This window comes from Nestor notabilis, unplaced genomic scaffold, assembly GCF_000696875.1.
Source record: "Nestor notabilis isolate BGI_N333 unplaced genomic scaffold, ASM69687v1 scaffold7148, whole genome shotgun sequence".
NCBI lineage: Eukaryota > Metazoa > Chordata > Aves > Psittaciformes > Psittacidae > Nestor > Nestor notabilis.
The window spans coordinates 1-26,790 of record NW_009941412.1 but is presented as its reverse complement, the minus strand read 5'-3'; the positions used below and the strand labels follow the sequence as shown (position 1 = coordinate 26,790).

The 26,790-nt window shown below is 37.5% G+C and overlaps 1 protein-coding gene across 1 annotated transcript in view; it reads right to left on the bottom strand.

Annotated features, from left to right (window-relative positions):
* BEGAIN (brain-enriched guanylate kinase-associated) overlaps positions 1-23,646 on the bottom strand; it is a gene marked incomplete at both ends in the record, with an annotated part of 63,666 nt that extends 40,020 nt beyond the window's left edge. The window contains 2 exons of the mRNA XM_010020866.1: positions 17,145-17,211; positions 23,485-23,646. Coding sequence (XP_010019168.1) covers positions 17,145-17,211; positions 23,485-23,646 — 229 coding nt within the window. The remainder of the gene's footprint in view (positions 1-17,144; positions 17,212-23,484) is intronic.
* Between the last annotated feature and the right edge of the window lie 3,144 nt (positions 23,647-26,790).

The window sequence follows — 26,790 nt, the reverse complement described above, 5'->3', positions numbered from 1 at the left end:
TTCCCCAACTGTGATATAGTAAGAGAAATATCTATCTTTGAAAAGTCAGACCATCTGTCTTCCTACAAGAAGTAAATACAATTAGAGAGAGCTTTAAGGTACCTTAGCAGAGAGAGGAAAAGCTGCCAATGGACACAACAGATAAGACAGGATTGGCAGATGTCTGTGATATTTTAACAGCTATGTTCCTAGGCTTTCTACTCTGTGTGTCTCAATTGGGTGCTAAAAAAAATATTCCTACTCTGATCACTCCACAGACTTATTATATGCTTGGCTTTATAGAATTTGTTGAAACCCCAGCTAGATCATTGTCCTGGTTTCAGCTGGGATGGAGTTACTTTTCTTCCTAGTAGCTGGTACAGTGCTGTGGTTTTGATTTAGTATGAGAATAATGTTGACAACACACCAGTGTTTTAGTTGTTGCTATGTAGTACTTACCCTAAGTCAAAGGCTTTTCAGTTTCCAGTGCTCTGCCAGTGAAGAGTAGCACAGGGAGCCAGGAGGGAGCACAGCCAGGACAGCTGAACCAAACTAGTCAAAGGGATGTTCCATACCACCATAATGCTCAGTACATTAACTGGGGGAATTGGCCAGGAGCCACCAATTGCTGCTTGGGATAGGATGAGTGAGTGGGTAGTGATCAGTTGCATTGTGCATTTCTTGTTTTACTTGAGTTTTATTCCCCTCTCTCCCCCCTTTTAAATTATTATTATTATAATCATCATAATTGTTATTGCTATTATTATTATTATTATAGTTTACTTGATTTCAATTATTAAACTGTTCTTATCTGAACCCACAAGTTCTATTTTTTTTCAATTCTTCTCCACATCCCACACCAGCTTTGAGGTACTTAGTTGCCAGCTGGGATTAAACCATGGTAATCATGTATAAAATTTTGCCTTCAAAGTTCCTTTGTGTCATGTCCAAGATATGTCTCCAGACCTTGCTTGTACTGACTTTTCATATCCTTTCCCTGTGAAATGAATTGTGTTTCTCTAAAATTCTTAGTATCCCAGTTTAATATAATTAGAATGTCTTATGCAGTGTATGCTGTAATAAACTGTACTTTAATATCTATTGACGTTGCCCTTTGGTTATTCTTAATTACATGTATAAAGTCACTTTGGCTAAGAGCTTTTAGTTTGAGTTGAAAAACTCTCTCCTGGTACAACAAGGTCCTGCTGAGAAGGTTTTCATTTAAGATCTCCCCTTGTTTAACTTGGCTCATGCTTAAATATTTGTACTGCTGAATTTTAGTTCTTTGTACTGTACTCAGAGTTCAGGGCAGAAAGGTTTGAGTGCAACAGTAATACAAATGATTGATACAACCTCTATCAAAGTTGCCAAACTTGCTAATCTCTATATTTGCAATGTTAATGTTTTCTATAAAATTGTCAGTTAACTTGTCTACTATGGTATTAAATAACTCTGGCTGCCAGAGCTAAGCTGTGCAAAAGTCAGCTACACAGTTATTAAACACATTAAAGTAGAAGATAGCAACAAAAAGCATTTTCCCTTCCTCTTGGTACCTTTCATTTTTGCAGGTGTTTCATTGTATTTCAGGAGTTCTAGTAGAAAATCTATGAAAACAGGTTATGCTCCAGGGTCCTGTTTTACTGTAAAGACAGCAGTTTATACCACCATTCTGCTCCTTCCTCATTTCTGCTTTCAATTCTTGTTACATCTTTCAACTTTACAATCTATTGCACTGTTCCTGTGTGAGACCAGACCTCCTACTAACAAACTGTGGTCATCGAGAAACCATTCTGCTTTTCCCTCTAGCCACCATTTTCCAGCCACCAGCCTGCTCCCATTAATGCTGTCAATCATCTGAAGACTTTCTGAATTCAAATGCCTTGTCTGGACTCAAAGCATTCTTCCCCATCAGCAATATCCTACTCTGTCCTCAGCCGCTGTAAGCACGATTCCTTTACTTCTGTAATCACAATGTCCTCTGTAGAAAAAGAGCTGGTCCTATTCTCTAACTAGGCACCTACCAAGGCCACTTTTCTTGTGCACCTCATGCTCTAGCTTCAGCTTTCTTATACACAGGTGACTCTTGATGTGTTAACAGGACAAGTATTCAGCGAACATGTCTAATTTAGGGGAAATATGAAGATACAGTGTGATGTAACTTTATAAAGATTTGTGGACTTTTGAGCCTATAAAAACTATATTGTCAAAAAAAAAAAAAAGGGCAAAAAGCAACAATCTCCTGCCAAGAATCCCCCTACTATTTCCTGCAGCAGCTATATGCCAATAAAAGCGTTTCATATTCCAGAAGTAGAGGTGTGAGGTAGAGCCTTGTGTTTTGAATAGAAAATCATGGATCTCATCAAAGGAAGTATTCATCCAATTACTAAGTCATTTGCAACGTAGAATCATAGAATGGTTTGGGTTGGAAAGGACCTGAAGATCATCTAGTTCCAACCCCCCTGCCATGGGCAGGGACACCTCACACTAAATCACGCCACCCAAGGGTCTGTCCAACCTGGCCTTGAACACTGGCAGGGCTGGAGCATTGACAACTTCCTTGGGCAACCCATTGCAATGCCTCACCACCCTCACTGTAAAGTTGCAGCTAATAGTAGAGTTTGGTCAACCTGTTCTGCAGGCATTTGCTATCGAATTTTATGGACACAGGGTTATGCTTAAAAATAACTACTGCATTTATGCTATGAATCCTACATCGACACTATTAAACCTGACCTTGTCATTCTTCCTCTTTAGTCAAATACTTGCTTAAAACTCGCTTGGTAGTATAATGGCACAAATAGAAAGTACTAAGAAAGAGTCAATCATCTGAAAGACAGATTCAGGAATCTTGGTCTCTCCTAATTGCCTGAGCAGATTTTGACATGACCAAGAACTTCCCATCCTGCAGTATTGGAAATCTCTGCAGAATTACTTAGGGTGTTTGCTGTTGATGCAGGAAGAGGGAACAGAGTCTCAATAGGACGGGAAAAGATGTCTGGACACGCTGCAAACTCATCTCACAGCATAAGACTACAGCAACTCTCTCAAACCCAATATGCTGCTACAAAGCTGGGCGGCTTTAGTGCCTTTAGTAGGAGGATGAGAGCAGGTGGAGAGGCTCAGAAAATTTGTAAGAGGATCTTTGTAGAATTGACCTTTCTCTGAGGCTTTTTCCAACAATTGAGACATTAGGAGGGGATGATCAAAGCTGATAGAGCTCATCAGATTTTGATATAAGAACCCCCAGGCTTTAAGTCACAGGGATCCCCTCACATTATACAAGGCATTTGTTCACTTCAGGTTAAATCTGATTTCCCCTTTATAATGCATCAAGACTTTTATAACCCTCAGGTCTTGGTAAAGTTACTGTTTCATTTTAAAAAGCACTGCTGGAACAACAGGAACATACCCCTTTTCTGGAATGAAGTTTTGTAACCTGCTAAACACAGAATGATACTTAGAGATGCTACTTGTATTGTCATCTGTACAAGAACATCTATCCTGTGAGGCAGAATAGAAAGAAATCTCTTCAGAGCTTTCCACAAAGACAAAGAACATATCCTCCCACCCCAGCATACTACCAAACAGTTATTGACACTGAACTTAGAGAATCATGCCTGGAATATGAGTGTAAAGTTTAGATAATGTATGGAAAAAGGAAACCATGTGAAACTCTCATCATAAATACCCTAGCACTGGGTAGCTATCTGCTCTTCAGTGCTCTTGGCTTAATAGAGCACAGTAAATATGAAAAGTGTATTTAGAAAAGGAAGTATGCTTCAGGACCTTGAGGAAAGCTCTGCATGCTTGAGTAAAAATTCTTGACCTGTTTTTAATGGTTGTTTTGCTATTCTTCCCAGTTTGATACATTGTTTTCAAGAAAATAAAATTTCATGGCACCACCTGTTCATGCGTTGGACTATTTTTCTCTTAAATTTTTGAATCTTCAGTCTTGTTTTCTTCTTAAGAAGGAAAATTTTAAGTGTTTTTATCTTTTTAGGACACAAAATAAGAAAAATAGATATCCACGGTGAACAGAAGAAGGGATTCATAGCTTTACATGACAGAGTATTGTCATTGTCACAGGAGACCGGCATCCATCTCTCATAACTTAACTTTACCTCACCACCTGCATGTAAGGCACTGGAAAAAGCTGTTTGTCTAGTCTCTAGTCAGTGGAAGAGGGGTGTCCAAAGGGTGTTTATGCCCATGTGCTTAGACAATTGTTTTAAGATGACTGTCATGGTGTAGAGATGTTTGTGTCTCTCACTCAACAAGAGAGGATCCCAGGGACTAACTGAGCCCTTATGTTGAATTAAGTTTGAAGTAGGTGACATGAAAAGACACATTTTGTCTTAAGTTCCGACTAGTGCTTTCTTTTATTAACTTTGTTGAAAATCTAGTAGGTGGACAAAAGTGAAGCTTTTAGGAAAAAAATAAAAAAAAAAAAAAAAAAAGACTTCTACTTCATGGCTCATTGTATTTCCATTTTTTATATAATGACATTTAGTTTTCTTTCAATCCTCTGGAAACTCTCCATAGTTCTCAAATTTCTTAGTAATACATATTAAAACCTCAAACGGCTGTTTTATATGGTCATTTCAAACCCTAAATCTGTGTTTATAAAGAATTGTTAAGTTAAACCCATCCATTTTCAGTTATCTGTGTTTCCTATCATCCTCACTTACTTCAAAAATACAAAATATTTTGTCATCTCATGATATAAAAACATTTTTCCGAACACAAAAACCTCATTGACTTCTCCATTACAGTAGCCAATGTGCAATCCACCATGCCTAGTAGGTAAAATACCAAAGTCATTGTTTAATTTTCTTCTAGTTATATGAACTTCAGCTGCATATTATACCTAATATCTTACAAATTCTTTTTCTTTATCTTTTTGTTTCCTCCATCTATTCTTTCATTTCTGGGCTTTTAATTGGTGTATTGAATGCTATTAGTTCCTCTTTCCACTTCCTACTTGCATGATTTCTATTGTATGTAAGAAGTTTTTACTTCTTCTTTTAAAGTTTTTTAATCATAGCTTTCTTCTGTTTTATTTCTAAATGTGAGATCTACTTGTAGCAAAACAATGTGAATGGTGATTGATAAGTGTTTAAATCCTTTCTTCCAGATAGTATAGCTCTAAATAATGATCACTTTTTCAAGATTCACTCTTTTGCGTTAAATAAATATATAAAAATTGAGTTTTATTCTGTGTACAGATATCAAATGTAATAAATTCATGATCTCTTACCTCTTAAAACACAACTCATTTTAGTTCAAAGTTGAGTCCTTGTGCTTATAATGAAGGCAAAGAGAAAATTCCTTCATGTTTAATGCAGCATTTTCATAATCAGAAATTTGGTTTGTTTTTTTTTTAACACTTCTAAGGAGCTCTGTATTAGCTGTAAGTGACCATGATCATAGGTCACTGAAGGTGAAGATAACAGCATTTTTTTTTTATCCTATGTGCTACAAATAGCTATTGATAGAGATATTGCACAACTAGTGGCAATGTTATGGTCTGTAGCAGGCACAGACCAGCATGTGATCTGCCTCTGCCTTTTGTGAATAGTTGAGGAATATTCAAGATTACCATTTTAGAGTTACCAGGTGCAATACAAAATGCTATTCCCAAGCTCTGCAATCAGTTTGATCTATCCCAAACAAGCTAATTCAACCTTTTTAGTTGCACAAGTCTTTTCCATGAGCTTCAGTCATAGTCTGGCACCAATGTACATACACTGCTTGCAATTCTTCTAGTTTATGACTGGATTCTTAGTGCTGGTATAATAGGCAGCTCTTCTTATACCCTTTGGTGACTAGATTGTTTTTATCCTTGACACCTTGATATTATGGCAAATAAAAACACTTGACTTTTTACGTTCAAACACTTTTTTGTTATTTTGGTTGACTTCTGGCTCACAAGTTCCACGGATGGTACTTTCCTATTTGCTTTAGCAGAGCACAGCCAAACCAGCTTTTTTTCCTCATGGCAAACAGATCAGGATTCCACAGAGCCCAAATCTGCCACCTAAAGCCACATGCCTAGTTAGCAACTATCTTCCTGGGCCTCCTGCTTTCTATTTTCTTTGTAGGACAGGAAGGCTCTCTGACCTGGAATTATAGGGATGGTTTCCATCTTTCAGCAGTCTACTGAGAACTCTTATTTTGGAGACAATAAAGCTAACTGCCATTAGCCCCTGTGGGGAAATGACTATTAAAATTCCTCATTCTAATCTCCGAGTCTTTAAAATTGTGTAAAATCAGCTGAGAGAAGATTATATGTAGTTCACATGTTGGAAGAAGCAGACCCGTGCTCCTTTAGCAGTCTCTTCCAAAAGGACTTCTGGCCTGTATTTCTTCTTCCTCATGCAATATATTCTCACTCTTTATTTTTCACCTCTGGCTATTTACCCAGAAGAAAAATTCCTGGAAGCTGAGCAATGGAAAGCTGGGCAAGACCATGTAGTGAAGGTTTATCAAAATCTCATTGCAGAGGATAAAACCAATTATATGAGTCACCATGGAATAAAATAAGCCTTGTTCAAGTGATTTTTTTCCCCCTGTGATGTTATATTTACTGGGCTGCTGCGTCACTGTAACTGGGAGCCCTGAGATGTAGATACATTAATATAACAGTATGAAAATTTGTGGAGGAGCAGAGCAGGTACTGGGGAGGCATCTAACAGTGAGGTAATTCTCTAGTCATCACGGGAAGGGAAAATGAGAGAGCTGCTTTCTTTGGTGCAAAGTGTTGCACAGGGCTGTCAGCATCTCTCCTGCCTACAGACTATTTCCCTCCCCAGTGCACTCTAGGAAGAAATATGTAACTGGGTTAAAAAAAAGTAATCAAGTGGAGACATTCAGCCCGAGGATAAAAAGTTCTGCTTTCAGCTTTCTCCTGGCAGTATGAGCATAGGGGTTTCTCCTGCTTGTGGGATGGGCTAAGTGTAGCTCTAGGAGAGGGGTTTGCTCGCTCAGCTTATGGACTCAAGTCCATAAAGTCAGATGGCTTGAGCTTTACATGTGGGAAATCTTAACGCCCCAGGTTACATGGCCATATTCTGCACTCCCTACATTCTCTCGGTAGCATCTTGAGTTGGGTATTGAATGGTTGCATCCTATTAGAGGGAATTAAATCTGTCTTGATAAGATAGATTTCTGATAGACTTTAATCTGCTTTCCTGGCATCTTGTACACAAATTAAAGTTTTGTTTTATTTGACATCCTTTGCCTATGTATGCAGTGCATTCTTTGATATCTCTCTGCATCCACACTAGAAATTTGAGAGAGAAATTGCTAAAATATTTAAACAGGAAATAAAGAAGTTTTGAAAAAAACCCTTGAAGTATAAGGTAATTTGAGACAAAAAACATCTCAATATATTGTACTATGCTCTCCTCAATTGAATCTGCAACACAGAAAACTATATTTCATGACAAAACAGAATCCTCTAATACTTTATCATTATACCCAACACTGGACCAAACATCATTGAGCTTACTACAGACACTGCATAAAGATCCATTCAGTATATTATGCTTTAAAAACTGCATTGAGAGACTTGGGCTAATTTTATTAGAGGTTTTAATTCTGATTTTCTTTCTAGTAGTTGGGTAACTGTAAAAGAACTATTTATTAATTTAAAGCTCATACAGCTGATTGATGCATGCTACTGCATTTTAGATTTAATAATCACATCTTCCTTAATTGAATTGTATTTGCTCAGACAGAGCATATAATTAAATCAAGTCTTCTCTAATCCTTCTCATGCCAGATTATGCTATGGTACATTGGGGAAGAATAGTCAAAAGTATTAAAGTATTAATTTAGTTAATTTAAACTCATTGAAAAAATCTGTAGTCACATTGTGAATGTTTGGGATATTCATCATTTTCCAAAATAAAAAGATCTATTTTTCCACACATATCTTCTGCAATAATGAAGAATTGTAAAGAGGTGGCAAGACTGCAAATACAGCTAGGAACGAAATACTTTTAAGAGAATCCAGCAAATTTATAAAGCAGATAGTGAAATCTGCATGCCACATGACCAGCAAGCTACTTCAAATAATGCCTTTATGGAGAACAAGGCTATCAGAGAGAAAGCACAGAAAATAAAGCCAAGATACATAACTGAGAAATCACAGAAGAGAAGAATGAGAAAATACTTTACTGAGACTGAGACACTGGTGTGCTTGTGTGCACCTGGACCATTGTTTTCAAGACGCAAGTCCAGAACCAAGGGTATTCCAAGATAAAAAGGATTAAAAAAATTGGCTTGAATGAGGGGGAAGAGTCAATTAGAGTTTGAGATGGATTTCATGAAGACATACCAAGGAAAAGCAAGAAAGGTGTTTGTAAAACAAGAGGTTTATCTGTCAGCTGGAATTTTTATAATCCACTTTGCCCTTTTACTAAAAGAGTTACAAGTGAGGAGGATAGAGTTTAGGCTTAGAGAGGTTTGCTTTTTTAACACCTTTTTTCGATTACTGTGGACTTTTTGATATAAGAAAAATAAAGGAATATAATTCATAGTGGGATGTTCAAGCTTGGTATTTTTTTTATGATCAAGGAAATGGATATATGGATGTTCGTAACACTTTAAAATATTTATTCTGCAAAACAGAGCTATGGAAATAAGCAGCATCTTTTTCTCTGATAAATGATATGTTGCCTCAAATCTAAATTACCGACCTGATCTAATTTGTCCATCAGAGTTAAATTATAGAATTCATCCTTTTTAATAAACGTTGGTTTCTGATTAAAAATTACCTCCAGCAGAATCCAATTTCTATTCTTGATTTCCAAACAGTATAATGTTATTAAAGATAATATTGTGGGCTATAGAGTTTTGTCTGATGATTTTGATCTCAGGCTCCATGGCATTTCACTTCAAGAAAGATTTACTCTTAATATCAAATTCAACCTTGTACTAGCAAAGGTCTCTTAAAGATTTGTTTCCATGACTACCTGATGTCACAAGCTTGGAATTTAATTCCATAACAGTAAAGGAAAAAAAAAATTTGACACTAGTATATAATTAATAACCTATCACAGAAAGAAATTTGGTTAGTGAAGTGCTGTTGAGATGCTGCTTGTGAAGTAAAGACATGTTTTCCTTGCAAGTGATTTGTAAAACTTATACAAGATGATTACTTTTCTTTCCAATACAAAAAAGTACTAGTGTTGGTCTTTAATGTTTCTTCATAGGGCAAGAATGCATTGACAGAGGTAATAGGAATATTGCCTTTATGAGCAGGGTACATCAGTTCACACAACTTATCACTGATAGCTGTAGAGGTTTGCTCCTTATTTGAAATAAGGCCAATGTACATGGCATACACTCTACAAAAGGATATTATAACAAAAACTGCTTGTATCTGCACCTCCTGCTAAAGGTGGTCTTGTCACAGTGTCATTTGGAAATATTCCTGAGGTTTTCAGTTCAATGAATACCCTGTGTCTAACATGAGCATGGGGTAAAGGCACCTGTCACCTCTTACCCAGCTCTTTTGGAATGGAAATCTGAGCAACAAATTTAAGTTATAAACAGGAAAACTTTATCTAAATTCAGTGACTGCAAACAAAACTGGTGTTAGCATGGGGAATGGTCCTGCCAATCGTTCCTGGCCTTGGTTCTGCTTAGATAGACTCTGTGATATAAAATATGGATGAACTGCATATCCTGATTGCTTCTCAAGCATGAACTAGCTGACTGCTCACCTTTTTGAAGTGCGCAGGACTTTACTCCAGGTACTAGGTGTCTTCTGTGGCAAAAAGGTTCTTCTCAGTTTATAACTGTTCTATCTTGCTTACTTAAGATCAGTTCTTTAGGAAACCAACAGCACTGAGGATCTACTGTTTATAAATGAACATAATCAGTTCATCGCCTAACCTCACTGACAGCAGGACTAACTTATTGGAAGCCAGAGGGCTTCTTTTGTTTGCCATCACCTCCCTTGGTCTCCTGCAGAATTGAAATTCTCCTAAAAAATATCTTACTTTCAGCTTATTAAAAGCCTTTAAAGCTGGCTAGTCAACTTCACAGCCTGTGCTCTTACTACTAGCAATTTAGATGAAGTTGACAAAATGTGCTTATAGTCTTTCTAGGTACCTATCATCTCCCACATTTCCTGTCAGTGGCATGTCTTGTCAGAATAGAGCCCTGCTGGATAATAAAATGTTAAATAAATTATAGCTGGAGGGAATAGAGATGGTGTTGATTGATGCTGAAGTCTATGTAATAGTATCTTCTGAGGCTGTGTTAGTGACAGTAGGTTGAAAGAAGAAATGTTTGTTAATAGAAGGAAAAAGAAAAAGAAAGAAGTAGAAGATTACATATTACATCCTAGTGAGCAAAGAGGACTCTGCTGGGGGTACAGGACACTTGTGGTAATAAAATTGACCAAAGATCTTATGTTGATGATCCTACACAACTCTAGCACTGTTATCTGAGCGTAAGGGATGCAATTAGAAGAAGACATTATCCAAATTGGTCTTTTTCCAACCCTCTTTTTATTCTCTCCACAAAAATAATTGTCTTCTCATGTCACTTAATTCCATATTCCCTTCTGTACAGATAAAATGACACGGTTTTGAGTTGTGTAGCTGCTATATGATTTCCAAAAAGTAATTTTCTTTATTTGGAAATAAAATAGATGATAGAAACAGATGACACAACCCTCCTATAGCAACCTGGACTAAATGTACCTGTGCTCCACTTGTATATAGTTTTCTTTTTTCTTTATTCTTTTTCTTTTTTTTTATTTTTTTTTCAATCTATGTTAAACCCTGTCTGCTATTTATTTTGTAGACAGGAGATAAGTAACTAGCATTGTAAATTAAATCTAAGAGGATCTAGGAAATCTTTTGATCTTATTTGAAGGCAGTGGATTTAGTTAGAGAAGACCTTGAAGTTATTTCAAAATTTGCTCCTTGCTTCTCAATGACCTTAGCTAAGACACTTTGCTCTTCTGTGCCTTATTTTCCACATTCATAGATGATACCAGCTTTCATGAAGGACTTTGAGATGAGAAGAGCCTTCTACAGAATGCCTTTTCAGGCTTATTCTTAATTCTTCTTGATTTCCCTTTGTGGTGAGTTGGCAGACACTCACAAAGGCCGAAGACACTCACAATGAAGGCACAGGTCACAGATACCCACATCCCAGAAATATTTCTATTATTTTCAGCTACTTTGAAAACAACATTTTTTTCTATTCCCAGCTTGTCAAAATGGTAGCCCCAGGGGGTGTCCTGAGAGACAGAGCCCAAACCATGGAGATCAGGATGAAGAAAACAATCAAAAACTTTGGGTATCAGAAATGCGTATTAGTGGACAAGAGATAAGACACACATTGAGAAGGAAAGAGTTCTGTCATCATGCGACAGAGATGATGTTGGAAGCGAGAAGTGTCCACCACCACTTTACAGCTTTTTTAGGCTGTGGTCATACCTGTGAAAGAAGTCCTACTGAGAGGGAGAGACAGAACAGAAGAATAGTCCCATGGTTTGGAAAAAAAGGAAATTAGTTTTCAGAGCAGTCTCTTATGATATCATGTTCATCTACAATAATTAGGAAGAGGATGGACTGCCTTACGAGTCTCTGAGGAAGAAGGATCTCTCTGCCAGCCACATAACAACGGGATAACAATGGGAAATGAATGTCTATTCAGAGAAAGAAAAAGAACTGACGATGTCTGAAAGCCTGCGTGCTCGTGTGAGGAGTCATGTTCCAAATTTACCCAGAAGGATTCATTTATTTGACTGCAAAAACTAATGAATCTACTCAGTCTGAGCCTGTGTAGTTGGTACAGGTCTTAATGTGTGTAGGTTTAAAAGGCTGGTTCCACCATTTATATGGCAATAATTTTTTACCTGGAAAATGAGTGTGAAAACAGTTAGTGAGAGATGGAGATCTTAAGCACAACATGCCTGTAAGCATACAAAGATGAAAACTAAGGTCTTCTTAAAAATGCATTTTCTCAACTGCTATTTTTATAAATTACTTGTTTCTGTGGCATTTACAGTCATTTCCCTTAGAAATGTTTTTTGCAGTTGTTTTAGTCCACAAAGCATGGACCTTCTCTGGTTTCTGCCTTTACTAACCAACCAATATAAATTTCTCTTGAAATTCACAGCTGTCTTCACTGAATGTGAGCAAATGAGCCTGTCAGGTTGAGCTGACTCTAAACTTTTCTTGTCTTTGGGATGCAAATCCTTTTAAGTATATTTAGGTCATTTCTATTTGATTTTCATGGGACATACAGCAGAGGGAGAAACAAGTTATTCTTCATAAACGAAAGAAAATTAAAAAGATGTGTTTTAAATCATCATGACTCCTTTCAAAGTCACTGTCAAAGTTGTCATAGAACCATAGAATGGGTTGGGTTGGAAGGAACCTTAAAGATTATGTAGTTCCACCCCCTGCTATGGGCAGGGAAACATTCCTTCTAGACAAGATTGCCCAAAGCCACATCCAACCTGGGACTGAACACTTCCATGGATGGGGCAGGAACATAAACATGCTGGGCTTCTGTTTTCGTTAGGTTTGTGTCAGAAATAGGCTTTTTCTTCATTGCCTTCATCTTTCATTTATGATTTAAACCATACTGAGTGGTGATGGGTAGCAGTCTTGGGAGGCTCAGGTGCAATCTAGTGATTGGTTTAAATTCTAGAGCCGAAGCACTGGGTTCACCCTGCTAGTTAGATGCTTTTAATTCTTGACTGAAACTGTTCATCAAATTCCTCAAAACTATTTGTATTCTTTACCTTCCTGGCCTGGATATCCAGCAAGCTGCTTCCTTTAAAACAACATTCCCCTGATACAAAACTTAGAACACCACTTAAAGTTGTCCAACTCATAATAATTAATCTTCGGATTTCCTCACATAGAGATGCTGAGGTGTATATTATGGCCAGCAGACTGAAAAGCCAAAGATATTGAAGAATTGGATAAATAACTCCTACTATCATAGAGCATAAAGTATTTACAGTACCTCTTACTCCTCCTTGAGCTCATAGTCAAAGGAAGAAACAGGATAAAAATCAGTGTAGTGCTCAGATAGTTAAATATTTCAGACCTGATCATCTTTAACACAAATCCCTCTTTACTGCTGGGTTATATAATAATTTCTTCCAACTTTATGACTGAAAAATCAGACATTAATGTGATGTAACCGTTTTCTTCTTGGTGGATGATAAAATATATAATGCCTGATACTTGCTTTGCAGAGGGGAGAACCAAAGCACCAGTAGCTGGGGCCATGGTGCGGAGCCTGGCAGTGCTGATGGAGGCAGTGGCCAGCATTTCCTACACCACAAAGCATAGGAGTCTAGTCATGTCCCTGATGTCCGACAGCATTCAGTATTACCTGTGCTACTGAAAGGTCCTGCACTGGCACTGAGGGAGAAAAAAGCAATTTCCTGCCTTAAAAACGGCAACCAAATCCAACAGGACTTTGAAGAACCAGAGTCTGGCAGCAGGCTTGAGGGAGATGAGTTGGCAGACCAAGGGGTATGTGGGAGTAAGGGTTTATGAAGTGGGTACATTGATTTATCTGCTGCTTCCGCTGGTCATCAGAGGGCTTTGTTCCTAACCATAGAGCTGTCACCTTCCATATTCACCACTAATACTGCCTGTGTAATTTTGTATTAGTTGCGGATAGCACGTATTTTAGACTGAACAGAGGTTTACATTCTGGCCTCTTGAAGGACTTTGCATGAGAAGTGAGCTTACACCATCAAGCAGTCTGTCTGTTAAGCTGTTGCTTTCTAATTACAAGACACTTTAGGGTGTTTCTGGAGAATGAGGTCTCATGAGCCTTTTGCAGCTGGATTTCCATGATCAAGTTTTCACCAACATTCAAAATACAGATGGGAGAGGAGAAATGGGAGAGATTTTCATCAGCAATTAGGTTTATTAAGCAGCTATTATTAGGTATCGGGTTCTTCCCAAATGTAGATACTGCTAAAAATCTGGCTTGTCTTTAAAGGTAAAATTACAGAACTAACTGCAACCAAAAGCTTTAGAACTTCAAAAGCATTTTAAAATACATTGCTTAATTCCAGTGATGATCATACAGGGAATACAGTTGGACTGAGATGATATACAGGATTTATTAACACGTGGTTGGGATGACTTGCATAATCTACTTGCTATTGCTGTTTGTGAGCAACAGGGCCATGGCAGAGCATCCTTGGGAAAATCAGACAAGTGTAAGGGAAAATGCAGACTACTTGTGACAACTGGAACTAGACATTATAAAAGGTTCTTTAACTGAACAGTCCTGTGATGAAATCACAGTTAAAATTTGAGGACTCTCTTTAGTCTTTTCCCACATCTTAATGGAAAAAGAGTTAGAAAGTTCAATTATTTATGAAGACAGCCTGTATATTTCTCTGCTTAACCAGTGCTTACAAGGTGAAACAAATCTTCTCCAGTTAAAGACCCAGACTGTGGCAAGAACAAGAGTTTTATGAGTAGTGACAGCAGAATTTTATTTCTGTGCTGCATCTGCCACTACTGTGCTATATGTTTAGTCTTGCCCAGTTTAATACAGCAAACTCTCCCAACACAGACTGGTTTATATTTTATATTTTTATTTCCAGTTCTGATGTGACAGAAGTTTCAATTGGATACAATTTACTGTGATCAGAAGTGTGCTCTCAAATATTTTTAAATATTTTATAGATTAGCACTCAAAAGGAAGCAGAGCCTAGAAGAAAAATAACAGCTACTTCAGCTTCTTTTCTGTGACTGCTAATGAATTAATGATTATTTTTTACATCCCTTATACCAAAAGCAGGAATTAAAGGCTTTTGCACTCAGGATCCCAAAAACATTACAAGAGGGCAGCCAAGGTGAAGTCCTAGATTAACTGTGATGAACTCGGGCCAGTCACTGGGAGCAGGAGAGTTGTAAGGGCAGAGAGAACACGGGCTCCTGGGAGCATTGCAGGTCACCTGCAGGCAGGGGGAGTGAGGGACCACTGCCACAGCGGTCTTCTTGTCCCTATTTGTTGCATTTGGACACATAAAATGGTCAAAACTTGCGTACGAATCTGAGTGAACATATGTGTGTGTTTATATACATAATGTATGTGTGTATATAAAAAGATGGAGTTGGGGACAGAGGGAGAAAGTAAACACACAGTTCATATATTTGGATATGTATAAAGACAGAGAAATCAAACGCTTTTGATTTTGGAATGACAAACTGACTAACTTAAAAAATATACACGGCTGTTCCTCCTAAGCATGAAAAGGAGAGAAAGGTAGCTCTGTTCACTATAAGCTGTTGATTAACCAGACCAGCTGTTATTTAACGTGACTTTCTCTGCAGTATTGAGGGGTTTTCCAGTGACCTGAAAATCAAATGGTTTGTCTTATCTAAATCAAATGTGGTACTGTTTTCCTCATCTTTTTGCCTTCAATAGAATTTCAATTTGACATTTATTTGATTTTACTTTGTGTCTTCAGTTTCAATGTTTCAGATAGATAGCAAAGCAGTCTGTAGTTAAGTGCTGTACAGAGCCTGGTTGATCTTCAAACCTTTAAAGCTGCCTTCAGTGACTGTCATATTAGTAGGATATAGAAAGGTAGAGTGTTCCATGCAACCAGCCTTCCTTCTTTCTGTGCTGTGCTCTGAAATAATTTCTCAGGGTTTAAAGTGGATGCCTAAATAGCAGGTTAAAAATTCTTTGCTTTGATCTGAAATACCTGATAGAAAAGCATAGATTTTCTAGAGTCCTTCCTTCTATGTTTGTAATATTTTTATTTCATTTACCAGTCAGAATGCTTCTACTTTTTTTATCTTTTGTAACGCATATGTAATAAATTTCAAGACGCAGATGAAGAAAAAAATCCCAAAGTTATTTGTGTAAAATGAAAAAGAATAAACAAAGGAAGAGGGAAGGAAAAAAAACCATGAGAAAAATGTTATTTATGCTTGCACAGTGTTTATGAATATATTTATGAACAAACATTGCTGTAACCCAGCTGTAACTTTGCCCTGTTGTTAGCCAGTTACAAAGACAGTGCTCTATTCATTGTCAGTTATTTAAACAGACTGCTCAGAAAAGAATGTTGAAATTTTCAAAGATTTGTTTCCCATTTCTTAGTAAAGGCAGGTATCTCTCCAGTATGTTGCCACAGTCCCTATTTACTGTCAAAGCGCAATAATCTGTTCCACTCATTCCAAGCTGCCCACCTATGCAAATGTTACATATGATACTTGTGTAAAATGTGGGCTTATCCTAGCATCGTCATTGCTGTACATCAGGATTCTGGACCTATAAACCATGTGTTTACATGTATGCACTATGCTTGCTAGGGCCACACTAGGTCCGGGGCTGGGTGGAAGCGGAACAGAGAACGACTGATCATACTGAGCCAGGAGATGAGGAAGCAGGTCAGGCTGCACCTGAAGATCTTTGGAAGTTTAAAGCTTTCCTCTTTAAACATTACATTCACATTTCTCTATAGATTTTCTCCTAACAGCAAGTATGATATCCCAGCAGCATTAACAATGAGCCAGGGCACTATTTCTTTTTGACATCTTCAAACTATTTTGAATGAGTGGTACTGTGTCTTGCAATATTAGCCCTAGATGTGAAGCCCATAAATGGTGCAGTGATTTCCTCACTCAGTTATAAATTGGTCTCTGACAGTGACATTGCAGTTGCAGACACATGCAGATTGGAAATTAATACACCGAGATTGATAGTTATGACAGCATATAAAAGTCAGACCATTCAAACTCTATTAAATCCATTAATAAAAGCTGCGTCAAAGTATCTAAGAAGCATGAGAAAACCTTGCATTACCTTACTTAAATCTGTCATTAATGAAAACATAAATATTTAAAACCCATGAAGTTATTAACTAAATTAACCAGAATTATTTTAAAGGTACAATTTTCTCAGACAGATCATCAGCCAGTGAAAACTCATTTTAAATTGATAGACCTATGCCACCACACACAGCTCTAGCTCTAAAAGCTGATATTGATAAAGTCACATGTCTTTTGTAAGCATACTACATTTGGAGCATAAGGGTGGGGTTTTTTTTATCACAGGTACATATACGTTTGTCCGATGATTTAAGAACCATAAACCCACATTTAATTAAAAAAGAAAGTTCACTTATGACAACTTACCATTCTGTAAAGTTTATCCTCCAGATCCTGATTAATTCTTTGTAAGGCTAGGTAATTGTTTTGTATCCTAAAACAAAGATGATATAATGTAATTGAATGCATTGTTTTTCATGTTGTTCTTTACCTGTAATTTTCACATCAGTACAAAACCTTGGCTTGCAGTAATTGAAATCTGCTTTTTTATCACTCCTATTGCCAGTCAGTGTATTGCCAGAAATGTAATTACCACCTACTTCCTAAGCAAGCTTGATTTTTTATGTTTGCTTACTATAATTATCATCAAATTCCACCAGGAAGTGAAAATATGTTTGCTGTTCTCCACTTATGTGCAGACATGCATTGCAGCATGGGAGCTTGCACAAAGAAGATTGTAGCTTTACTTCAGGCTCAGGAATAATATGTTAAGAGAGCAAGCTTGAACTGTATGCTTTCTTAAGTGTCTTTTAGTACAGAAAAAGCTTTATGTTGCTATCTTAATAAGGAAAATTGCAGCAGAAACCTAATGACTGTAGCAAAAGCAACATGTGGGTATCACCATATAAAAAGAATATTCCTTATTTTGACAGAAGTTCAAGGAATTGCCTACTCTTGAGAGCTAAATCCTCTTTCTCCAGGACATACATTCAGATAGCTTAGCCTGGAAAAGGTTTATTAGCACCAAGGGATTGAATGGACTCACAAACTGAGGCTTCCTTGCTTATTATAGAATGATGCACCAAAGGAAAATTTCAATTTGTACATCTTTAGGTTGCTTAGATGGTAACCTTGGTATTGTAATGAACAAGCTGCGCTGCCTGTGGGAAAAGCATCACTCTTTTGGTAGGTGTGAGAAAGGTTTCACTTTCTCTTCACTGAAGGTAAGGAGGGTAGCTTCTTGGTCTTGTTTGTACATATCACCTCAGTAGAATGTAAAGCGAATGTAAAGCAAATGTAAAGCAAATGTTAGAAGCTCAGCTGTGAAAAGTTTGTCTGAATACATCCATATGTTTGTACTGAGAATCTTAGGTCAACAGGTCAAAGTATTTTCTGTGGTGAGTTGATTTTAGGTTACATGCAAGTGTGTTCACTGTAAAAGTGAACTCAGATGTAATGCATGTTTATTCAGCAGAAAGCCACTGCTCTGAGAAGCCTGGATCTGTGTGTAGTTTCCATGATGATCAGGAAGGGGCTGGGATTAAAGAAGTCTCTTTGGTTTATTGTATGGTTAAGGAGTAGCTCTTGAAACTAGAATGAAGATTTGCATTAGAACCATGCCACTGAAAACTGAGGGCTCCAACTCAGCCCTTTTTGGCAGTGAAGCAATGTTCAGGTGTCTCCCTGTATCCATTGCCATGGAGATTTTCTTTCCACTTAAATGATAACAATTCACTGTTCAGGGACAGGCCAGTGGCTTGCAGTGCCCCTTGCAAGGCATGCACTGCTCTGGCTTGAGGCTCCCAGTAATATGGTAACATCTGCCCCACAGGCCTGGGAGAGGAGGTCTGTGCTGAGGACATCTGCTCTGTGGGCATAAATGATGACACCCCCATGGATGAAGCTCCCCAGGATACCAAGGCTCAGCCCAGACTCAGGACAGCCATTTCAAACATGCATTGAGAGCCTAGGAGAAGTTTCAGTGTCATGTATGTTTCACAGAGCTACAGAGTGGAGATTTTCTCACTCTAAGGAGGATTTGTGGTAGAGTGTTTGCTAAGGTGGTGACCCAAATGGGCTGAAAATCTGTGAGACTTGAACTAAGCTACGGTTTGGTCATTACTCACCAGTTCTCACAGTGCCATTGTGTAAATGTCTGCGTGACTTAGAGGATTGATTGAAGTTTATGGATCTCTGCATTGTGAGTGCTCCAGTTAGACACAGCATTTGCCACTAAGCCTCTGTATAGACATTTATTTGTGCAGATCTAGGTATACTTGGGATTTTCATGGCTATTTAGCTGTCACTACAATAGAGAGAAATCTCAGGGTACCTTGTACTCAGCTTTTCATGGCACAGGAGAAAGCAGAGATGATTTTGGTAAATCATTGGAAGCAAAGAGGTTTAGATTGGATTTGCCTGCAAACTGCTACTCATCACAAACACAATTATGTTTTGCTGTAAGGCTGTGTGCTGTGGTGTGGAGAAAAAGGATTTAAAAAATATGATAAGGCCTGCTGGCCGAGACCTGAAGTGCCACAGGTCTGTCTGATCTTCTCTGTCATGGTCTACAGTTTTTCTCTAGTAAAGCAAAACAGAACAGGTTAACCTTGCTGTGCACCCAGGCAGCTTGTGGCTCAATTAGAGGGAGCATAAAACTTTTAGCACCTGCAACCTCCTAACATTTTGCATGGGTTCAAAACCATCTGCATAAATTCCTGAAAGAAAAGGGGAAAAAAAAATTTATTGGTTCAAGGCTTTTCTAGCTCAGGCTTCTCCATATCCTGGTCTCTTCTGCAGTGTAGACCTGTGTGGAGAACTCACGGGAGACCTTGAAATTTCCCTTTCTATAACTTTGAGTTCATTAATAAAACCAGCAGTAATTGCTGTTTGATATTTGGATATCTGGCTTGTGAGGGTGGCAATGCAGCACTGGGTTTCCTCTTCAGCTTCTGTTGGCACTTTTTCTCTTGATATAGATTATGTTAAGGTTGGTTACCATTAGTATAATTGCTCTTTGATGGCAACACTTACATGCCATAGATAGGTAGAGGATTTTTGCAAGAGCTTATCACGGTCTGCTTCTTTGCTTCTAACTTCTTTTGTCTTTGACCATCAGATTTTCCTCTGTTGTATGTTTAGGAGAAAGTAGGCCACAAACCCTAGTTCTCTAACACATTAACTTAGCATGGAAAATCCTGACCACCTCCCAGTAAAATAAAATCCAATCTAACTGAAAAATCTAAAGTAAGTAGGAAACTGTGCTTCAAAAAGTGTTTCTACTGAGAACAGTATGCAAAGGTAGTCAAAACAAGCACATATACGTGCACACATGCACAAGCAGATACACATACATATATATGCATATAACCCAAATTGGAAATCCACTATGCCAAAAGAAGTGGCAGCAAATGTGGGTGGAGAGGAGAGAAATGGACCTAGAAATATTTGGAAGAAAGTGTTAAAGGGAAAAAAGAGGAACAGAATAGTCAAATCAATCTGTGGGCAAAATTAAAAAAAGAAAAATAAAATTGGGAAAATTATTCAGATTTGAAAATGATCAGATAGACAAATGGTAACTTAACCTTGTTTTCAGAAAAAATACACCCAGATAGCCTGAACATTGCATGAAACATTTTAGCATTGTAAATCAGGCTTCTTTGTAATGAAAGCAAAGAGTAGGTCAGCTTCACTACCCTGTGAAACTGCTGTAAGAATAAGCTGTGAATTGATAACTTATTACCATTTTTTGATGGCTTTCTGTGTTGTTTGTATTGTTAGGTGATACCCGTGTGCCTCCAGGTGCATATATGGGCATGTATTAAATGCATGTTTAGATTCTTGGCCAAATTAGGGCCTAATGAAAATTATTCTAACCATATTGAACATTACACATCTGGACTCTAACCCAGCAGACAACACATTCTCTAAGACTGCAGATCACCACTTAAGGGAAAGTCTGCAAAAGCCTCTGTTTCTCTGTTTCCACTCAGTCTCAAGCCCTCTTAAGTCCATGAAATACATCTAAAGTAAAACACAGGCTTGAGCTGACTTTCTTGAAAGAAGAGAATTTCACCCAAAGTGCAGTTTAGCTTTGAAGAGTGACTGTTAAAACTGACTTTTTGTTCAAAAAACCTTTCTTCTCTCTGTTGTCATCAGTTGCACTTTCTCATGAAAACAAAGGAGTTTTCCCTCTACTTATTCCAAATCTAAAACAGCCACAGAATTTCTGTTCAGAACACCCTGTCAGTCCATGAAATGTCCTGCTTTTGGTGAAACAACTGTGTGTGGGGGTGTGTGCATGAATCTCCATTTGTATGGGTTTATTTCTTGTGTTCTGGCAAAAAGCGATGATGGGGCCCAAGTTGTCCAAGGTAGGGTCTCAAGGAGGAAACCCAGCATGAATTTTGGAGTCCAGTTTTGGTTCCAAGATTGGTATTTTAAATTTTTTAAATTTTAACATAAAAAAAAAATGTTATACTGATCACATCAGATAGGGGACTACTGTAAGGTATATGAAATCCCCAATCTCTTTTAAGTCACTTTTGAAAGCTGAACCTATGCTTTACAGATAATATTTTCAAACCTACTCAGCACTGGCCTGCTTTCTCTCCCACCAGAAATAAAGAAAAAGGCCACCTCTAAATGTCTGTAGAGAGGTCAAAAACTTGACCATCAAGCCACACAAGTGACCTCCTTGTTTGGCTAAGAGAGGGGAGGCCTAGCAGCAACACAGGTAATTCTGGATAAATTAAGATAATAAAGGCATTCATTCAGAAAGGAATATAAATGGTTGGCCATTCAATCTCTCAGAAAAATTGTGCAGTTCACAGGTATGGAAGTTTAATAACAGAAATGTTCTCTAGTATGCAAGTGGATCCTGTTACACAGGGCTTATTTATTTTGGGGTGTGTGTGCGTGAATTTCTCTCCCCTTATTGCTCTTGAATAAAGCAAGAGATACATTATTGAAACTAATTCTAGTTCCTTGTTTTTCTCACAGTGACTTGCTCGGTGACATGTTGCTGACATGCTTTTGGATGACGGTTTTGTATTAGACATTATCCTTCTTCTGGTTCAGAAATCTAGTTCAGCCTGTGATATGCCTTGCTATTCTCAATTGAAACATTTTTAAAGCTCACCTCATGAAATATTTTGGGCTTCTAATATGTTATGTCTTCAGGGGAGTAATCACCTGCCTGAAACATAATTTTTAATGTAAGTTTTCTTTGTAATATGGTACAATGGCCCATTAGAAGATTGGAAGGTCAGTTCTACCAATCTGATGTTTGGCCTAGACTTTGCCAAGAGCAAAGGAAGACTGCCTGGCCTGAGTTTTGAAGGGTGCCTAACTCATCAGTGACCAGCGACTAGGAAGCCCCTTTGCTTTACAAAAAGTTGGGTGGTCAGCACTTCTGCTAATTTATGGCAACTGTGTTTGAAATAATTCTTCAAGAGAAAAGAGTACCAGCATTCCCTGTCTTGTAATGTACCTGAGCAAACCTATGTCAAGAGTGAAGTTACTTTTCATAGCTCTAATTAGAGTGATAGGAAATACACTGTTAGCAAGAAAACAATATGGACAACCTCCAGACTGCTCTTGATAGATGTGTGTAGATTTTAGCCTTGTCTAAAGAAGTGTCCCTTGTTAAGGAAGTGTTTAAGTTATAAGATCACATTAGGTTGTTTCCTAATTTGAGGTCTTACGGCTTCATTCTCTTTAAAATTTGGACCAAATGATTTAACTGACTCATTATTGGCAGTTTCTGGCTTTGTTTTGGTTTGGTTTTTGCCTTCTGCAAAGAATGGAAGATATTTCTTTGGGTATAGCCCTGGGATGATTCATTCTGAATTTTGTTTTGACTCATTCAGTGAGCTAAATCAAACAGTTCAATTATCCACATCATTTTAGGAATGTCTCACAACAAACGCAAATACATTCCTGCATAAATGGATAATTTTAGGTTCAAAAGTTTTGTAAACAAATGAAAAAATTGATATTAAGAATCACCGATAAATTTAAAGCTAGATTACAGACCATTTTAATCAGTGCCAGGAATGTCAGGAGTGCATGCATATTATAATTTAACATTAACATTAACTGGGCCTCTGATTTGCAATGGCTCTGTACCACAACTTCAACAATTTTAAGTAATAGGTTTTGGTATCATTCCATTCTACTTGGGATTAAAAAGCAAATGATATGCTATAGCATAATGTAAAATGTCTTAATAGTATTTGAATTGTACATAGTCTCATTGAGTGATGGAGGACCAAATTCTTTTCTCTTGTATCAATGCAATGCAGAGTAACAACAGAAAATGTGCAGCCAAACTAATAAAAAAAATTATCTGTATATATAAATTATATCTGTGTAGTGTGCTTATATGTATTTGTATGTGTTACATAATGTGACACTAATCCTCTTGTATGTTTACACATAAGTGGTATATATGCACTTATATTTGTATATTTCTATTTGCATATTTACTTTAAATACAGAGACATTTTGCATATCATGTAAATAACTTCATGTGGTATGTAACATATGTTCAGATAAATGAAACGTATATTCAATGTGAAAACATGACGTGTAATGAATAATAAGTTATGCATGTTTGAGACTATATGTTTAAATTTTACTTATACATCTTACACAGCCACTTGTAAATTCCTAATGACTGTTTATTTCAGAGTTAGTTACTAACCTTCTCAGTTTTTCAGTTACTTTTTCAAGTTCCTCTTGAGCTCGTCTCAATTCTATTTCAAGATACTGACGTGTAGAATCAAATTCCGTTTCAAGCATTTCCAGCTTATGGGTAGTGTACGATAGGCGCTTTCGTAATTCCCCCTTCTGTTCTTGCAAAGTACTAGAAAAACAAAGACCACAGCTGTAGAATTTAGCTGCTCCCAAAAAGCTTTTCATGATCCACTCTTTGATCAGTTCTCTAGAGTATAGGTTGGCATTAAGCCAGATAAGTGTGCTTAGTAATTTGTTTACTGCACTGTGAAAATCTTCTGATATAGACAGTTGACTATCTTCCCATCGGGCCTTTCTAGTGCATTCATTGCTAATACCTCATTAACCAATATTTTGTAAAAAAATCCTCATTTTAATATATAAAATACAGTACAGTTTGGTTTCAAACAGGACCTCTCTTTTAGAGTTGTCTTAACATACTATCTGCTACAGATATCTACAGAGCAGCAATTCTAAATAAACAGTGCAAAAATATTTTCTTGCCAATAATATAAGTTATATTCTGTGGAGAAAGAAAATTTTGTCTTACTTGATTCAATTTCCACCCCAATCCTTGGCCATAATGCTGCTAGAGATGGTAATAAATTAATATTATAGTAATTTTAAAGTGATGGATCTTTCCCCATTTTCCCACTTATTTGGGAGTGAAGAGTGTGACACAGGTGTGATCCCTAATTTTTCTTTCACTAATAAAGAGCTTATGTCCTGCTTGTAAGCTAGTTTCAGTCACACACTTTGACTAAACAAACGCTAGGCACAGAATTTGGAGAGAGGAGGTTTTCAATTTTTCTCTTTAATTTAGACATCACATAAAATTACATAGAGCCTGGAGATAAGAGCAAAATTTTTATCATGAAGGTCAAAGTGCCATCTGCATCCAGATAGTCCCTCTGGTTTTGCAGTGATGAACCTCAGGATCCTTTCCTTACTTTACTGGAGCTTGGCTGTGTGACTTCAGGTAAGTCAATCTGCATTTGACTCAATCCTTATCTACACAATCTTTTATCCTTGTTTGTTTAGTTTGTAAGCTCCTCAGTTTTCTAGCATGTTTGCCGGTTGTACAGTAGGATGGGGTTCTGGTCAGAGCTGGTATTCTCTGGAGGTGACTGTAACTTGGTTCAGGTACTGCAGCCTCAGTACTGAGCTGATGTCTTGACATTAGGTGGGACCTCTGAGACACTATGGAACTGGAGTCTGCTGTCACCTAGAGACAAAAGTGCTACCACATGATGCATTGTGAATTGTCTTGCTTGTTTTTAATCATATGATAAAAGTAATTCTTCATAAAAGAGTGGCAAATCTTGATTCCCTTTGATGTCAAATGAGTACTGCCATCAGTAGAATAATGTTTTGGGTCTTTAATTAGACAAGAGAGTTGGGAACAACATGCCATTTTTCAAGAAACTTATCTTAGTTGTCTTCAGTGTGACTGCCTTCTCCTCTAGAAGCTGTGATAGGAGCTTCAGTAACTTAATGCAAAAGCTTTACATTTGCTGCTTACTTGATCCATGCAGGTTAGAGCTAGGAAACAGTCTAATGTTTTGCCAACAGAGTGCTCTATTTCAATTACACATATTGCTTGGTTGCAGTTATACTTAGATTACTACTTGTAGTTATATTCTCTTAAAATAATATAATCTAATGCAGGCATTTAATGCAGCTCCAGTTAATGCAGTCATTTAGCTTTTATATTTCATTTGGTGAATTAAACCTCCAAATTATCTAGGGAAGTAACAATCTGAACTCATGCTGCTCATTTCTGCATGTCCTCATTCATGATGTTACCACATCATACTGCCTTTCACTTGCTCTGCTTCAGCTTGTTTTTCCTAGTCATCTGCTCATCTTGGGAAAGAATAGCAGTTAGTTTTCCTTCCTGTAGCCTTGCAACTTGGTTTTTCTTCCGTGAGGTGGGAGTTACAGTGTCAAAACTGTTTAGAGTGAAAAAAAGATTTGATCTCAAGTCTGTTGCTCTAAAAATCTAACCACTAGGATTTGTACTAAAAGTAGACACTAAGTTCTCCAGCTACAGTTTCAGATAAAAATGACGAGGCTGCTACTTTATGCTAAGCAAGTGCAGTTAATGCAAGTTAAGCCATCTCAGGGGAGGTTATAACATCCTGCTGCACTGGGGAGTTTTGGCCACAGGTAGTCTGACCTCTGGGGGGAAGAGGGGCTGTAGGGGTACAAATATATTGGGAATGCCGTGTTGAATTCAGTAAGCTGGAAACCGCTTAACAAAAGAGGAGAAAGAGAGAAGTTAATGGCCTCCAGTAACTTTGTCTTCTGCTTCCTCATGCAGGTACCTTCTTGCTTTGAGTTTCAGTTCTGTGAAGATTAGATAGGAGCAAAGCACCTGACTCCTCAAATGAGGTTGCTTCTGCATATACATGTGTGCCTAGACCTGTCTATGTGGGGAAATTCGGGGTTCAAAACTTGAGTTCTGTATAAATCTTGATTCTTAGATGGGAGGCAGTGCTGCATTAGGGCTCCAGTTCAGAAAATTTTTGAAGGATATACTTCACTTCAAGCTCAGCCTTTTTTTCACTTGAAGTTCACTTTGAAATTTTTGTATTCTTGAATTCTTTGCTTTCAGAATGGGATTATTCGTACCATTAAAATTAATCCTGTTTTAACAAGCTTCACTGAAACAGTTTACATACATGCACTCTTCCACATAACGCTTTGGGTAGTAAAGCATAGCTGTAACTTCGTACAAAATAAGAACCCCCCCCCCAGAGGTTAAGGCATAAGTTAGGTAGCTTCAAAGACCAAAGTCATTCTTCTTCAGCAAACCATAATTCTGAAAAAGCTCTGCTTATTTCCACCTAAGCTGGAAAGATGGGGTGGCATCCTGATACCCTCCCAAACCTAGCAGAAGTCCTGTTCAATGTCTACTTTGGTTCATCTGCTACAAACAAAACCAGCTGGCTATTTTTGAGAGGACTTTTTACTTTTAGACAGGAACAATAACACTTGCTTTATGATGGGATTATTTAAGATGAAGCAGTAGGTAGATAACAGTGAATAATTATTAAAATACAACTTATTAAACAGAAAAGTAAAAATTTTAGAAACAAAGAAATCGTGCTATTACAAGAATATGCTGATTAGCAGAAAATTTATAGCCACTTTTAGGGAGAAGGAGGAGGAGAAGGAAGGAAGGAAGGAAATAAGGAAATAGGAGGGGAGGGGAGGAAGGAAGAGAAGGAATATATATATATAGTTATATAGTTATATATATAGTTATATA